The sequence below is a fragment of the Lactuca serriola genome, chromosome 3 (assembly GCF_051521515.1).
Source record: "Lactuca serriola cultivar US96UC23 chromosome 3, Lser_US96UC23_V15, whole genome shotgun sequence".
Classification (NCBI taxonomy): domain Eukaryota; kingdom Viridiplantae; phylum Streptophyta; class Magnoliopsida; order Asterales; family Asteraceae; genus Lactuca; species Lactuca serriola.
Window position 1 is genome coordinate 267,258,572 of NC_136410.1, and position 16,105 is coordinate 267,274,676.

The 16,105-nt window shown below is 34.2% G+C and overlaps 1 protein-coding gene and 1 pseudogene across 1 annotated transcript; both read right to left on the reverse strand.

Moving 5' to 3' along the window:
* Window positions 1–4,327: 4,327 nt before the first annotated feature.
* Window positions 4,328–6,331, reverse strand: LOC145094896 (demethylepipodophyllotoxin synthase-like; annotated as a pseudogene).
* Window positions 6,332–11,668: 5,337 nt separating this feature from the next.
* Window positions 11,669–13,671, reverse strand: LOC145094897 (cytochrome P450 CYP82D47-like). The gene is made up of 2 exons (XM_079032882.1): window positions 12,721–13,671; window positions 11,669–12,475 (listed from the first exon to the last, which is right to left on the reverse strand). The coding sequence occupies exons 1-2, from the start codon at window positions 13,669–13,671 to the stop codon at window positions 11,840–11,842; spliced, it is 1,587 nt and encodes a 528-aa protein (XP_078889008.1). The 3' UTR covers window positions 11,669–11,839.
* Window positions 13,672–16,105: the final 2,434 nt, after the last annotated feature.

Sequence of the window (16,105 nt, forward strand, 5' to 3'; positions counted from 1 at the left end):
TGTGATATATACACACACACACACACAAAAGATTCTCCAAATGCATCATTATTTCCATTGTGGTTAGGTTTATTCAGTTTCTTAATTGCATCTCATTTCTCATGTGACTATAATATTATAAACAACCATGCACATTCGGTTGTGGTTCTCTAAGTGTGGCTTAAGTAGAGATGGTGGGGGCAATAAGGTCTTTTAGTCAGTTAGGATATGTTGGTGTTGTTTATCTTTAAGTGGGAGTTTAGATTCAGTCGGTCATCATCTTGGATCTATTTATGTTAAAGTTAAAGCTCAAGGAGAGAACTAGCCTCTTGAAAGCTAGGATTCCAATTTGTAATCATTTATTTTTTAGTTCAATCAGTTTCTATATATATAAGTTTCTATATATATAAGTGTACAACAGAAGTACACTTTGCTTCTTTACTTTAAAAGTAGATAGTTTTGTAATTGTTGTTATTATTTATATCCCTTTTAATTTTATAATTGAACTTGATTTGTGTGGAATGCAGTGGTGATGGTGACGAGATAGAAAAAGAGGAGATCAATGGACTGAGATTCTCTCTTGGGAGCCTACAACCTTTTTTTTAACATAGTTTCTTGGTGGGTATGATAAGACCTGTTATTCAAGAAACATGGAAAACAATCAGTGAATCAACCTCGATTTGTCGAGGTAATGCAACGCTCATTTGATAATTCTTCAATTTACAAATGTTTTTCCTTACTGTATAAAGTTTAAAGATGCTAAAAAATATAAAGGTGATTTACTATTTCATATAATTTGCTTTCTCATGTCAATCATTAAGTTGGATTTGGAGTTGTGAAGAAAAAGTAAAAATAATTAGTGATAATTGCAAACTTCTACCTATTTATTTAAGGTATGCACAAAGCTTAAATGAGCTCATATAAGCTTATTTGGATCTGGGGTATTTGCTAAAGCATCATTACCGAAAAGACTAAGGTAGTGTTTAATATAATGGATCAGAGAAGGAAGCAATGGAATAAACTACTGTCGAACGAAGGTGATTCACTCCGTTTGTTAATTTCCATTCCTTTTTTTCTTCATTTATCATGTAATGGAATAGAAAAATTGCATTGTAACCCAATTTTGTTTGTGGAATTTTAACGTCACAAAATTATCTTTTTATCACTTAATTGGGTTTTAATGAGCCTCTGTTGTCTTTTAATTTTTTTACATGTGAAAATAAAAATTCTTAAATTAAAATTAAAATGGTGTAAAGAATAAGACTAAGAATTATGCATTGTACATACATTTTTCATATATATGTTTTTATATGTTATCATTTTATTTTCCTACAAAACATATTTTTCCTCGTGATGTTTTTGGGTAGTAAATGATCAGAAATTTAGAGGTTGAATTACTCTCTATCAAAGTTGGTATTTACTTATTTAGTTGACCTTTTTGAAGTACAAATATAAATGTCTAATAATTTTTCAGATGTCATTAAGATAAATGCTTAAAATATTGTCAAAAATACATTCGGTACTTCAAGCAATCATTATGCTTTTGGACCTAACACACAATTTATTTTGGCAAAATTAGGAATATGGTCTCATGAAAAGTCTCATCTTGGTCAATTCTGCATCCAAACTTGCAAGATATCCATATTTAGTCAATTGGCATGTCATTTGCTTCCGCATAAACTTGAACAACCTTTAAATTACAGAAATTTAAACAACCTTTAAATTACTTATTGCTACTTTTGATTTATTATGTATGTTAATAGCCACTTTCTTTCTTTCTTTTTGAATCTAGGAGGGTATAATTGGTAAGCTGACTATTAACTGTACTCAAATTTTATATTGTATGGTGCAACTTTGCGATTTTATCAAATATCTAAATATACACAAAGTAAATTGGATATTCATAATAGTGTATGTATTTATTTTAAAAGACAATTATAAGTAAATTGGATATTTATAACATTGTATATATTAATTTAAAAACAAAATTATAAAGTTACTGACAAAGCTTTAATCTTCTTAAATTAATAAATTAATAAATCCTTGTAAATTAATAGTGTTAATCTTTCACAAACATAATTTCTACGGGTTTAAACTAACAATTTTATAGTTATGGATAAAACCTTTAAGCTTCTAAAAAAATATTTGTTTGCAAATGTATTATTAGTTATAACATCTATTAACTTCTAAAATGATTTTACGTTGGTTCCGTGTAGTACACGGTTATAACCTAGTTTATATAATATTTATAGCTGAGAATGAGAAAAACGGGGAGGCCTTGGCCCCCCTAGGCCTCTAGAAGCTTCCGTCACTGACTGGTGCACTACAAGAAATTAGAGTATTACTGGCGACGGGCGTCGTCGCTAAAGGTCGAAAATGTCGCCGCTAAATGATCACTACTGTTGGTTCGTCGCTAATGCTCCACTGGTCGCCGCTATTGCCTTCTGTCGCCGTTAAAGGCGTGTTGCTGCTAATACTATTTGTTGCCACTAAAGGTATCGCCGCTATTTGTATGTATTTGTATACATACAAATACACATACATACATAATACACATACAAAATACACATATACATACAAAAACACATACACATACAGAATTTACATACATATACATATAAATGAGCATACAAAAACACATATACATACATAAAATACACTCAAGATACTCGTATACATAGAAATGCAAATACAAATACATATCCACATCTACAAACACAAAATACAAATACAAATACACATCTAAAATATCAAAATTATCAAAATTTCGTCATGAACAGTGGTGGTGGCGGTATACTCCGGCGAGAAAGGTGGGGGGTCTCAAAATTCCGACAACCAACACAAATTTATTAGGGAGAAGAGAAAAGGAAAAGAGAAAGGGGGAAAATGGAGAGGAAGAGAGGTGAAATATCGAAGATTTCGGTGAAATTCCGATGGGGTCGAAGGTGGTGAGCAGAAAGAAGAGAGAAGAAGGGAAAACACAGAAGTAGATCAGGGAAGAAAGTGAAGACGAAGCAGATTTTATTGTCGAGGCTCTTTAGCAGCGACACCTTTAGCGGTGACACATCGGAGGGAAAACAATCCGGGGTTTTCTACATCGTTGGATCATCACTTAAATCAACTGTTGGGGTTGAAATGACGCGGATCGCCAGAACTAGCAATAGCGACGACGAGTAGCCTTTAGCGGCGACACACCGGAGGGAAAATAACGCGGAGTTTTCTACATCCTCCTAGTCGTTGGATCATGGCCTAAATCGACGGTTAGGGTTGAAATGAGGCGGATCGCCAACATAAGCTTTTAGCGGCGACAGACACTTTTAGCGGCGACAAAAACGCGTTTGTTTGATGTCGCCGCTCAAAGTGTCCGTCGTGCTAAAGGTGTCGCTGCTATTGCTTGATGGTGATAACCATAGCAGACCCTGGATACGAAGTCTTTAAAATGTTCCATTATTCTCTAGAAACGATTATGAGGAAAACAGTTTCATCCTTTCCATGTTGGATGAACAACAAAACATGGGTATCTTTCTTTTGGATATCTCTATTTGTTGAGCTTCATTAGTTTCCGTGTGCGTATGTTGGATATAAGACCAAAATAACAAACTCCTTTTATTACTGTTATCACTCACGAAATGTATGAAGAAAGGAAGAAGAAAGGTTTTTTCTAATGTAATAAATTAAATGTGCAGCAATCCGAAAAGTAAAGAACAAAAAAACTATTTTATTCATAGCACTAAAGGCTATATATAATCATCTTAGATACACACGTGACCCATGAAAGAAGCCATGCTACTTGTTCTACCAGAAGACTCGGTACAAGCTAAGGACCGGTACAACTCCATATACTTGGGTCAATCTAGAAGCTAAATTCTAAATAATAAACTACTAATTAAAACATAAGATGATATAAATTCATAAATACTCATTAAAACTAAAGTTCCAATCATGCATGCATATAACGGGTGAACCGATGACAACCGAACCGATTAATCCAGGAAACAGTGTAATCATGCATTCTGTAAAAAATCCCATATCTCTTCTGACTTGGAAAGGATATTTTTTTCATGCTCAAAAACACATAGTCTGAAAATTGGGAAGCCATGCTAATATATAGTAGTGTTGACTTGTACCATTTTAAAATTGATATAAAGCAACTATTATGCGTGCAACATAGCTAGCTCTGATAACACAATGTTCGTGTAATTAAACAGCGAAAATTTTCATGCTAATTATCGATGCTTAAAATGTAAACAAGGGATGGCTCTATATACAGAGCATATATACAAGCAGAAGAAACTAAAAACCATTGCATGAAATAATGAAAATCCAAAACAAAGTAGTATCCATTATACTGCATGAAATAATAAAAATCCAAAACAGATTTAGTAGTATGACTAATTAACAAGCTGTTGATAAGATAGTAAGAAGACTTTGTGATTTTTCGGGATTAATTGTCTTGGAATGGTTGTTCAATAAGACTAGAGTGTGGGCGCATGGTCGGTGATGATTCGAAGCAAACGTATCATGCAGCAACTGCAGGGTACATATCAAGGGATAAACGAGGCGCCAGAAGGACCTCAAGTGGGATCGCTTTGCTGATAGTCACTCCAGCGCTTTCACTCATATCAATGGGTTCTTTCGATGGGTTTTTAAGCACAAATTGTTGTATTAAAGTAGCTAAAGTTATATGCAAAGACCGAAGAGCAAAGGGAATAGCAGGGCATACTCTTCTACCACTACCGAAAGGAAGCAATTCATAATTGTTTCCCCTGACGTCAACATGTTTACGACTTGTCAAGAATCTTTCTGGCTGAAATTCTTCAGGATGTGACCATTTATTAGGATCATGTTGAATTTTCCAAAGATTAGTCAATAAACGTGTGCCTTTAGGGATTTTGTAGCCACCAATAACGCAATCCTCCATGGACTCATGAGGAAGGTTTAGAGGTCCAGGCGGGTATAAACGCAGTGTTTCTTTAACGATTGCGTCAAGGTAAACAAGGTTCTTCAGGTCCGACTCCTCTACTGCTCTCTTCCTTCCAACATGCTCATCCAATTCATCTTGGGCAATTTTTAATACTCTTGGGTTGTTGAGCAACAAACATAAAGCCCATGTTAACGTTGCAGCCGATGTGTCCAATCCCGCAGCTAAAACAGTCTGCAAGTTTGAAGTTAAAACAAATTTCTTATATTAGCTAGATTTCAAGCAACATGCATGCATGCATGCTGATAATTGATTTTATTTTTTTGCACAGCTTATCTTTGCCACTGAAAACTGTTGCAAATACGTACTATAATGAATGTGGAAGAAACTATATATAATTAAACGATTAATTAACAAACTCTAGCTAGTAATAGTAGCTCATAATGATGATGAGATATAGAAAGATTAATAAGGTTTACCAAACATGTAGCCTTGATTATGGTATCATGGTCAAAACCACGGAATTCCTCTGGGGAGGCACCTTCAAGAACCGAAATCAGAACATCCATGAAGACTTGGCTTCTTTCATGTTGCTGCTTTTCCTCCGCCCTCACTCTCTTGTGATCCTCTAGCCATCCTGTTACAATTCCGTACATCTCTTCTCCTGTCATCTTCATTTTTTTTCTCGTATCCTCCCAGGTCCAAAGGCTTGAGATATGGAATAAAATCAGACACCACAAATGTGCCCAATAACACAAAGAATTTCCTTATCACTTTTTGAAATCGAACCCCTTCTTTGTCATCAGGTGAAAACCTTTTTCCTGAAACAACCCTGACCACAACATTTAATATCAAGTTCTGAAACCATTGTTTCATATCCACCTTTACCATGTCGGAACTTCCACTCTCTTTATTCTTTACCCAAGCATTATATATATCTCCCATGGATGCTTTAACCTCTGAAGCACGAAGAGGTCCAAGCATCTCCACGCGTCGCTGAGAGAGAACCTCGAGTGTCAAGATCTTGCGCACTTGTCGCCAGTAGTCACCATAAGGAGCTAGAGCCAAGATGGCATAGTTATAGCCCATGTGTTCTACTGCCATTGACTTGGGTCGACTTGCAAACACCTTATCATTTGTGGTAAAGCACTCTTTCGCCATCTCAGCGTTACTCACCACCAAAACATTGTGAACACCAAGCTTGATGGTGAAAATGGGGCCATATTTATCTGCCATGCCACCTAAGACCCTGTGAGGTAATTCAGGTCCACCTAGAAGGCGCAGGTGTCCTATTACCGGCCATCGTCCCTTTGCTTGAGGTGGTTCTCTGTTCTTCACTCTCTTTCCTTTAAAGCTTTGCAGCAGGAATTTTAGTAGCAAAGAAAAAACAATCGCTGCTATAGAGGCTGAAAATGGGAGAAACAGCTCCATGCTTTCTACGTCCAGAATGAATTATGAAATATGATGATACACAGGGATCATAATATATAGAGATTGAACTCCCCGGCTGCTAACCTTTTTTTCTATATATATTCAAATGGTATGGTTCTAATAATGTAAAAGTCAACAAAGTTGGCTGAAAAGTTTGCTCGATACAAGTGTGTTATTAAACTTAATGATCATTTAGCATAAATATATATTTAAGAGGGAATATAATTTAAGAATGACATATATTTCATGTTCTTGTGTCAAAAAAATCATAGAATCTTTCTGTTGTTGAGTTAGATGTATTTTGAGCAAATTAAATTTCATGTATTTGTCACCTAAAGGCTTTAATATCAAAATATTTCATTTCAATTCCTTTGAATTCCTTTTTATTCCAGCTTGATATTAATTTATTCTCTAAATAATAATGTATAAAATGATATATCAATGATTTGCACTAAATCATATTTTTTGAGAAGTGCAGTTTTATAAAAGAAAAGGGCATTGGCTTCTAGCCGTGCAAAGTATAATGTAAGAAATTGAAAAAAAAAATAAAATCATAGAAAAAACCTTAATACACAGTAAAATCCAAATGCCTCAAATAAAGTATACTAGCAAAGAATCAAAGGCTGACAGACTCTGAGAATCAAAGCGGGTGAAAGATTCAATCAAAACGTGATCACCAACTCATAGTCAAAGGTGTTTTCTGATCTTCACCACCGTATCGACCAAATACCTATTAGTTGAACATTCAAATATTAGGGTTATAGAAATTGACTCAAATAACCTCTAAATATGGGTGGTATTTGTCAAAATTAAGATAATATGAGACATATATCTTCTGATATACTAACATATTGTGTTATAACTTTCAATTTCCCTTTCGAGTATATAAAAGCACTGCAAAAAAAATTAGGAAAAATGGTATTTGAGTCCACAAGGAAGGTTATGTTTTAATCTATGATTGGTATGATTCAAGCACATAAGCACTTATGAGAGAATTACAACAACTAATGTGATATATACACACACACACACACAAAAGATTCTCCAAATGCATCATTATTTCCATTGTGGTTAGGTTTATTCAGTTTCTTAATTGCATCTCATTTCTCATGTGACTATAATATTATAAACAACCATGCACATTCGGTTGTGGTTCTCTAAGTGTGGCTTAAGTAGAGATGGTGGGGGCAATAAGGTCTTTTAGTCAATTAGGATATGTTGGTGTTGTTTATCTTTAAGTGGGAGTTTAGATTCAGTCGGTCATCATCTTGGATCTATTTCTGTTAAAGTTAAAGCTCAAGGAGAGAACTAGCCTCTTGAAAGCTAGGATTCCAATTTGTAATCATTTATTTTTTAGTTCAATCAGTTTCTATATATATATATAAGTTTCTATATATATATAAGTGTACAGCAGAAGTACACTTTGCTTCTTTACTTTAAAAGTAGATAGTTTTGTAATTGTTGTTATTATTTATATCCCTTTTAATTTTATAATTGAACTTGATTTGTTTGGAATGCAGTGGTGATGGTGATGAGATAGAAAAAGAGGAGATCAATGGACTGAGATTCTCTCTTGGGAGCCTACAGCCTTTTTTTTTAACATAGTTTCTTGGTGGGTATGATAAGACCTGTTATTCAAGAAACATGGAAAACAATCAGTGAATCAACCTCGATTTGTCGAGGTAATGCAACGCTCATTTGATAATTCTTCAATTTACAAATGTTTTTCCTTACTGTATAAAGTTTAAAGATGCTAAAAAATATAAAGGTGATTTACTATTTCATATAATTTGCTTTCTCATGTCAATCATTAAGTTGGATTTGGAGTTGTGAAGAAAAAGTAAAAATAATTAGTGATAATTGCAAACTTCTACCTATTTATTTAAGGTATGCACAAAGCTTAAATGAGCTCATATAAGCTTATTTGGATATGGGGTATTTGCTAAAGCATCATTACCGAAAAGACTAAGGTAGTGTTTAATATAATGGATCAGAGAAGGAAGCAATGGAATAAACTACTGCCGAACGAAGGTGATTCACTCCGTTTGTTAATTTCCATTCCTTTTTTTCTTCATTTATCATGTAATGGAATAGAAAAATTGCATTGTAACCCAATTTTGTTTGTGGAATTTTAACGTAACAAAATTATCTTTTTATCACTTAATTGGGTTTTAATGAGCCTCTGTTGTCTTTTAATTTTTTTACATGTGAAAATAAAAATTCTTAAATTAAAATTAAAATGGTGTAAAGAATAAGACTTAGAATTATGCATTGTACATACATTTTTCATATATATGTTTTTATATGTAATCATTTTATTTTCCTACAAAACATATTTTTCCTTGTGATGTTTTTGGGTAGTAAATGATCAGAAATTTAGAGGTTGAATTACTCTCTATCAAAGTTGGTATTTACTTATTTAGTTGACCTTTTTGAAGTACAAATATAAATGTCTAATAATTTTTCAGATGTCATTAAGATAAATGCTTAAAATATTGTCAAAAATACATTCGGTACTTCAAGCAATCATTATGCTTTTGGACCTAACACACAGTTTATTTTGGCAAAATTAGGAATATGGTCTCATGAAAAGTCTCATCTTGGTCAATTCTGCATCCAAACTTGCAAGATATCCATATTTAGTCAATTGGCATGTCATTTGCTTCCGCATAAACTTGAACAACCTTTAAATTACAGAAATTTAAACAACCTTTAAATTACTTATTGCTACTTTTGATTTATTATGTATGTTAATAGCCACTTTCTTTCTTTCTTTTTGAATCTAGGAGGGTATAATTGGTAAGCTGACTATTAACTGTACTCAAATTTTATATTGTATGGTGCAACTTTGCGATTTTATCAAATATCTAAATATACACAAAGTAAATTGGATATTCATAATAGTGTATGTATTTATTTTAAAAGACAATTATAAGTAAATTGGATATTTATAACATTGTATATATTAATTTAAAAACAAAATTATAAAGTTACTGACAAAGCTTTAATCTTCTTAAATTAATAAATTAATAAATCCTTGTAAATTAATAGTGTTAATCTTTCACAAACATAATTTCTACGGGTTTAAACTAACAATTTTATAGTTATGGATAAAACCTTTAAGCTTCTAAAAAATATTTGTTTGCAAATGTATTATTAGTTATAACATCTATTAACTTCTAAAATGATTTTACGTTGGTTCCGTGTAGTACACGGTTATAACCTAGTTTATATAATATTTATAGCTGAGAATGAGAAAAACGGGGAGGCCTTGGCCCCCCTAGGCCTCTAGAAGCTTCCGTCACTGACTGGTGCACTACAAGAAATTAGAGTATTACTGGCGACGGGCGTCGTCGCTAAAGGTCGAAAATGTCGCCGCTAAATGATCACTACTGTTGGTTCGTCGCTAATGCTCCACTGGTCGCCGCTATTGCCTTCTGTCGCCGTTAAAGGCGTGTTGCTGCTAATACTATTTGTTGCCACTAAAGGTATCGCCGCTATTTGTATGTATTTGTATACATACAAATACACATACATACATAATACACATACAAAATACACATATACATACAAAAACACATACACATACAGAATTTACATACATATACATATAAATGAGCATACAAAAACACATATACATACATAAAATACACTCAAGATACTCGTATACATAGAAATGCAAATACAAATACATATCCACATCTACAAACACAAAATACAAATACAAATACACATCTAAAATATCAAAATTATCAAAATTTCGTCATGAACAGTGGTGGTGGCGGTATACTCCGGCGAGAAAGGTGGGGGGTCTCAAAATTCCGACAACCAACACAAATTTATTAGGGAGAAGAGAAAAGGAAAAGAGAAAGGGGGAAAATGGAGAGGAAGAGAGGTGAAATATCGAAGATTTCGGTGAAATTCCGATGGGGTCGAAGGTGGTGAGCAGAAAGAAGAGAGAAGAAGGGAAAACACAGAAGTAGATCAGGGAAGAAAGTGAAGACGAAGCAGATTTTATTGTCGAGGCTCTTTAGCAGCGACACCTTTAGCGGTGACACATCGGAGGGAAAACAATCCGGGGTTTTCTACATCGTTGGATCATCACTTAAATCAACTGTTGGGGTTGAAATGACGCGGATCGCCAGAACTAGCAATAGCGACGACGAGTAGCCTTTAGCGGCGACACACCGGAGGGAAAATAACGCGGAGTTTTCTACATCCTCCTAGTCGTTGGATCATGGCCTAAATCGACGGTTAGGGTTGAAATGAGGCGGATCGCCAACATAAGCTTTTAGCGGCGACAGACACTTTTAGCGGCGACAAAAACGCGTTTGTTTGATGTCGCCGCTCAAAGTGTCCGTCGTGCTAAAGGTGTCGCTGCTATTGCTTGATGGTGATAACCATAGCAGACCCTGGATACGAAGTCTTTAAAATGTTCCATTATTCTCTAGAAACGATTATGAGGAAAACAGTTTCATCCTTTCCATGTTGGATGAACAACAAAACATGGGTATCTTTCTTTTGGATATCTCTATTTGTTGAGCTTCATTAGTTTCCGTGTGCGTATGTTGGATATAAGACCAAAATAACAAACTCCTTTTATTACTGTTATCACTCACGAAATGTATGAAGAAAGGAAGAAGAAAGGTTTTTTCTAATGTAATAAATTAAATGTGCAGCAATCCGAAAAGTAAAGAGCAAAAAAACTATTTTATTCATAGCACTAAAGGCTATATATAATCATCTTAGATACACACGTGACCCATGAAAGAAGCCATGCTACTTGTTCTACCAGAAGACTCGGTACAAGCTAAGGACCGGTACAACTCCATATACTTGGGTCAATCTAGAAGCTAAATTCTAAATAATAAACTACTAATTAAAACATAAGATGATATAAATTCATAAATACTCATTAAAACTAAAGTTCCAATCATGCATGCATATAACGGGTGAACCGATGACAACCGAACCGATTAATCCAGGCAACAGTGTAATCATTCTGTAAAAAATCCCATATCTCTTCTGACTTGGAAAGGATATTTTTTTCATGCTCAAAAACACATAGTCTGAAAATTGGGAAGCCATGCTAATATATAGTAGTGTTGACTTGTACCATTTTAAAATTGATATAAAGCAACTATTATGCGTGCAACATAGCTAGCTCTGATAACACAATGTTCGTGTAATTAAACAGCGAAAATTTTCATGCTAATTATCGATGCTTAAAATGTAAACAAGGGATGGCTCTATATACAGAGCATATATACAAGCAGAAGAAACTAAAAACCATTGCATGAAATAATGAAAATCCAAAACAAAGTAGTATCCATTATACTGCATGAAATAATAAAAATCCAAAACAGATTTAGTAGTATGACTAATTAACAAGCTGTTGATAAGATAGTAAGAAGACTTTGTGATTTTTCGGGATTAATTGTCTTGGAATGGTTGTTCAATAAGACTAGAGTGTGGGCGCATGGTCGGTGATGATTCGAAGCAAACGTATCATGCAGCAACTGCAGGGTACATATCAAGGGATAAACGAGGCGCCAGAAGGACCTCAAGTGGGATCGCTTTGCTGATAGTCACTCCAGCGCTTTCACTCATATCAATGGGTTCTTTCGATGGGTTTTTAAGCACAAATTGTTGTATTAAAGTAGCTAAAGTTATATGCAAAGACCGAAGAGCAAAGGGAATAGCAGGGCATACTCTTCTACCACTACCGAAAGGAAGCAATTCATAATTGTTTCCCCTGAGGTCAACATGTTTATGACTTGTCAAGAATCTTTCTGGCTGAAATTCTTCAGGATGTGACCATTTATTAGGATCATGTTGAATTTTCCAAAGATTAGTCAATAAACGTGTGCCTTTAGGGATTTTGTAGCCACCAATAACGCAATCCTCCATGGACTCATGAGGAAGGTTTAGAGGTCCAGGCGGGTATAAACGCAGTGTTTCTTTAACGATTGCGTCAAGGTAAACAAGGTTCTTCAGGTCCGACTCCTCTACTGCTCTCTTCCTTCCAACATGCTCATCCAATTCATCTTGGGCAATTTTTAATACTCTTGGGTTGTTGAGCAACAAACATAAAGCCCATGTTAACGTTGCAGCCGATGTGTCCAATCCCGCAGCTAAAACAGTCTGCAAGTTTGAAGTTAAAACAAATTTCTTATATTAGCTAGATTTCAAGCAACATGCATGCATGCATGCTGATAATTGATTTTATTTTTTTGCACAGCTTATCTTTGCCACTGAAAACTGTTGCAAATACGTACTATAATGAATGTGGAAGAAACTATATATAATTAAACGATTAATTAACAAACTCTAGCTAGTAATAGTAGCTCATAATGATGATGAGATATAGAAAGATTAATAAGGTTTACCAAACATGTAGCCTTGATTATGGTATCATGGTCAAAACCACGGAATTCCTCTGGGGAGGCACCTTCAAGAACCGAAATCAGAACATCCATGAAGACTTGGCTTCTTTCATGTTGCTGCTTTTCCTCCGCCCTCACTCTCTTGTGATCCTCTAGCCATCCTGTTACAATTCCGTACATCTCTTCTCCTGTCATCTTCATTTTTTTCTCGTATCCTCCCAGGTCCAAAGGCTTGAGATATGGAATAAAATCAGACACCACAAATGTGCCCAATAACACAAAGAATTTCCTTATCACTTTTTGAAATCGAACCCCTTCTTTGTCATCAGGTGAAAACCTTTTTCCTGAAACAACCCTGACCACAACATTTAATATCAAGTTCTGAAACCATTGTTTCATATCCACCTTTACCATGTCGGAACTTCCACTCTCTTTATTCTTTACCCAAGCATTATATATATCTCCCATGGATGCTTTAACCTCTGAAGCACGAAGAGGTCCAAGCATCTCCACGCGTCGCTGAGAGAGAACCTCGAGTGTCAAGATCTTGCGCACTTGTCGCCAGTAGTCACCATAAGGAGCTAGAGCCAAGATGGCATAGTTATAGCCCATGTGTTCTACTGCCATTGACTTGGGTCGACTTGCAAACACCTTATCATTTGTGGTAAAGCACTCTTTCGCCATCTCAGCGTTACTCACCACCAAAACATTGTCAACACCAAGCTTGATGGTGAAAATGGGGCCATATTTATCTGCCATGCCACCTAAGACCCTGTGAGGTAATTCAGGTCCACCTAGAAGGCGCAGGTGTCCTATTACCGGCCATCGTCCCTTTGCTTGAGGTGGTTCTCTGTTCTTCACTCTCTTTCCTTTAAAGCTTTGCAGCAGGAATTTTAGTAGCAAAGAAAAAACAATCGCTGCTATAGAGGCTGAAAATGGGAGAAACAGCTCCATGCTTTCTACGTCCAGAATGAATTATGAAATATGATGATACACAGGGATCATAATATATAGAGATTGAACTCCCCGGCTGCTAACCTTTTTTTCTATATATATTCAAATGGTATGGTTCTAATAATGTAAAAGTCAACAAAGTTGGCTGAAAAGTTTGCTCGATACAAGTGTGTTATTAAACTTAATGATCATTTAGCATAAATATATATTTAAGAGGGAATATAATTTAAGAATGACATATATTTCATGTTCTTGTGTCAAAAAAATCATAGAATCTTTCTGTTGTTGAGTTAGATGTATTTTGAGCAAATTAAATTTCATGTATTTGTCACCTAAAGGCTTTAATATCAAAATATTTCATTTCAATTCCTTTGAATTCCTTTTTATTCCAGCTTGATATTAATTTATTCTCTAAATAATAATGTATAAAATGATATATCAATGATTTGCACTAAATCATATTTTTTGAGAAGTGCAGTTTTATAAAAGAAAAGGGCATTGGCTTCTAGCCGTGCAAAGTATAATGTAAGAAATTGAAAAAAAAAATAAAATCATAGAAAAAACCTTAATACACAGTAAAATCCAAATGCCTCAAATAAAGTATACTAGCAAAGAATCAAAGGCTGACAGACTCTGAGAATCAAAGCGGGTGAAAGATTCAATCAAAACGTGATCACCAACTCATAGTCAAAGGTGTTTTCTGATCTTCACCACCGTATCGACCAAATACCTATTAGTTGAACATTCAAATATTAGGGTTATAGAAATTGACTCAAATAACCTCTAAATATGGGTGGTATTTGTCAAAATTAAGATAATATGAGACATATATCTTCTGATATACTAACATATTGTGTTATAACTTTCAATTTCCCTTTCGAGTATATAAAAGCACTGCAAAAAAAATTAGGAAAAATGGTATTTGAGTCCACAAGGAAGGTTATGTTTTAATCTATGATTGGTATGATTCAAGCACATAAGCACTTATGAGAGAATTACAACAACTAATGTGATATATACACACACACACACACAAAAGATTCTCCAAATGCATCATTATTTCCATTGTGGTTAGGTTTATTCAGTTTCTTAATTGCATCTCATTTCTCATGTGACTATAATATTATAAACAACCATGCACATTCGGTTGTGGTTCTCTAAGTGTGGCTTAAGTAGAGATGGTGGGGGCAATAAGGTCTTTTAGTCAATTAGGATATGTTGGTGTTGTTTATCTTTAAGTGGGAGTTTAGATTCAGTCGGTCATCATCTTGGATCTATTTATGTTAAAGTTAAAGCTCAAGGAGAGAACTAGCCTCTTGAAAGCTAGGATTCCAATTTGTAATCATTTATTTTTTAGTTCAATCAGTTTCTATATATATAAGTTTCTATATATATAAGTGTACAACAGAAGTACACTTTGCTTCTTTACTTTAAAAGTAGATAGTTTTGTAATTGTTGTTATTATTTATATCCCTTTTAATTTTATAATTGAACTTGATTTGTGTGGAATGCAGTGGTGATGGTGACGAGATAGAAAAAGAGGAGATCAATGGACTGAGATTCTCTCTTGGGAGCCTACAACCTTTTTTTTAACATAGTTTCTTGGTGGGTATGATAAGACCTGTTATTCAAGAAACATGGAAAACAATCAGTGAATCAACCTCGATTTGTCGAGGTAATGCAACGCTCATTTGATAATTCTTCAATTTACAAATGTTTTTCCTTACTGTATAAAGTTTAAAGATGCTAAAAAATATAAAGGTGATTTACTATTTCATATAATTTGCTTTCTCATGTCAATCATTAAGTTGGATTTGGAGTTGTGAAGAAAAAGTAAAAATAATTAGTGATAATTGCAAACTTCTACCTATTTATTTAAGGTATGCACAAAGCTTAAATGAGCTCATATAAGCTTATTTGGATCTGGGGTATTTGCTAAAGCATCATTACCGAAAAGACTAAGGTAGTGTTTAATATAATGGATCAGAGAAGGAAGCAATGGAATAAACTACTGTCGAACGAAGGTGATTCACTCCGTTTGTTAATTTCCATTCCTTTTTTTCTTCATTTATCATGTAATGGAATAGAAAAATTGCATTGTAACCCAATTTTGTTTGTGGAATTTTAACGTCACAAAATTATCTTTTTATCACTTAATTGGGTTTTAATGAGCCTCTGTTGTCTTTTAATTTTTTTACATGTGAAAATAAAAATTCTTAAATTAAAATTAAAATGGTGTAAAGAATAAGACTTAGAATTATGCATTGTACATACATTTTTCATATATATGTTTTTATATGTTATCATTTTATTTTCCTACAAAACATATTTTTCCTCGTGATGTTTTTGGGTAGTAAATGATCAGAAATTTAGAGGTTGAATTACTCTCTATCAAAGTTGGTATTTACTTATTTAGTTGACCTTTTTGAAGTAC

Excerpts from the sequence above, each read along its gene's own strand:
- LOC145094897 (XM_079032882.1), bottom strand. The coding sequence starts at position 13,671 with ATGGAGCTGTTTCTCCCATTTTCAGCCTCTATAGCAGCGATTGTTTTT. Across the intron at positions 12,476-12,720 it reads TAATCAAGGCTACATGTTTG|ACTGTTTTAGCTGCGGGATT; the intron begins GTAAACCTTATT and ends TCAAACTTGCAG.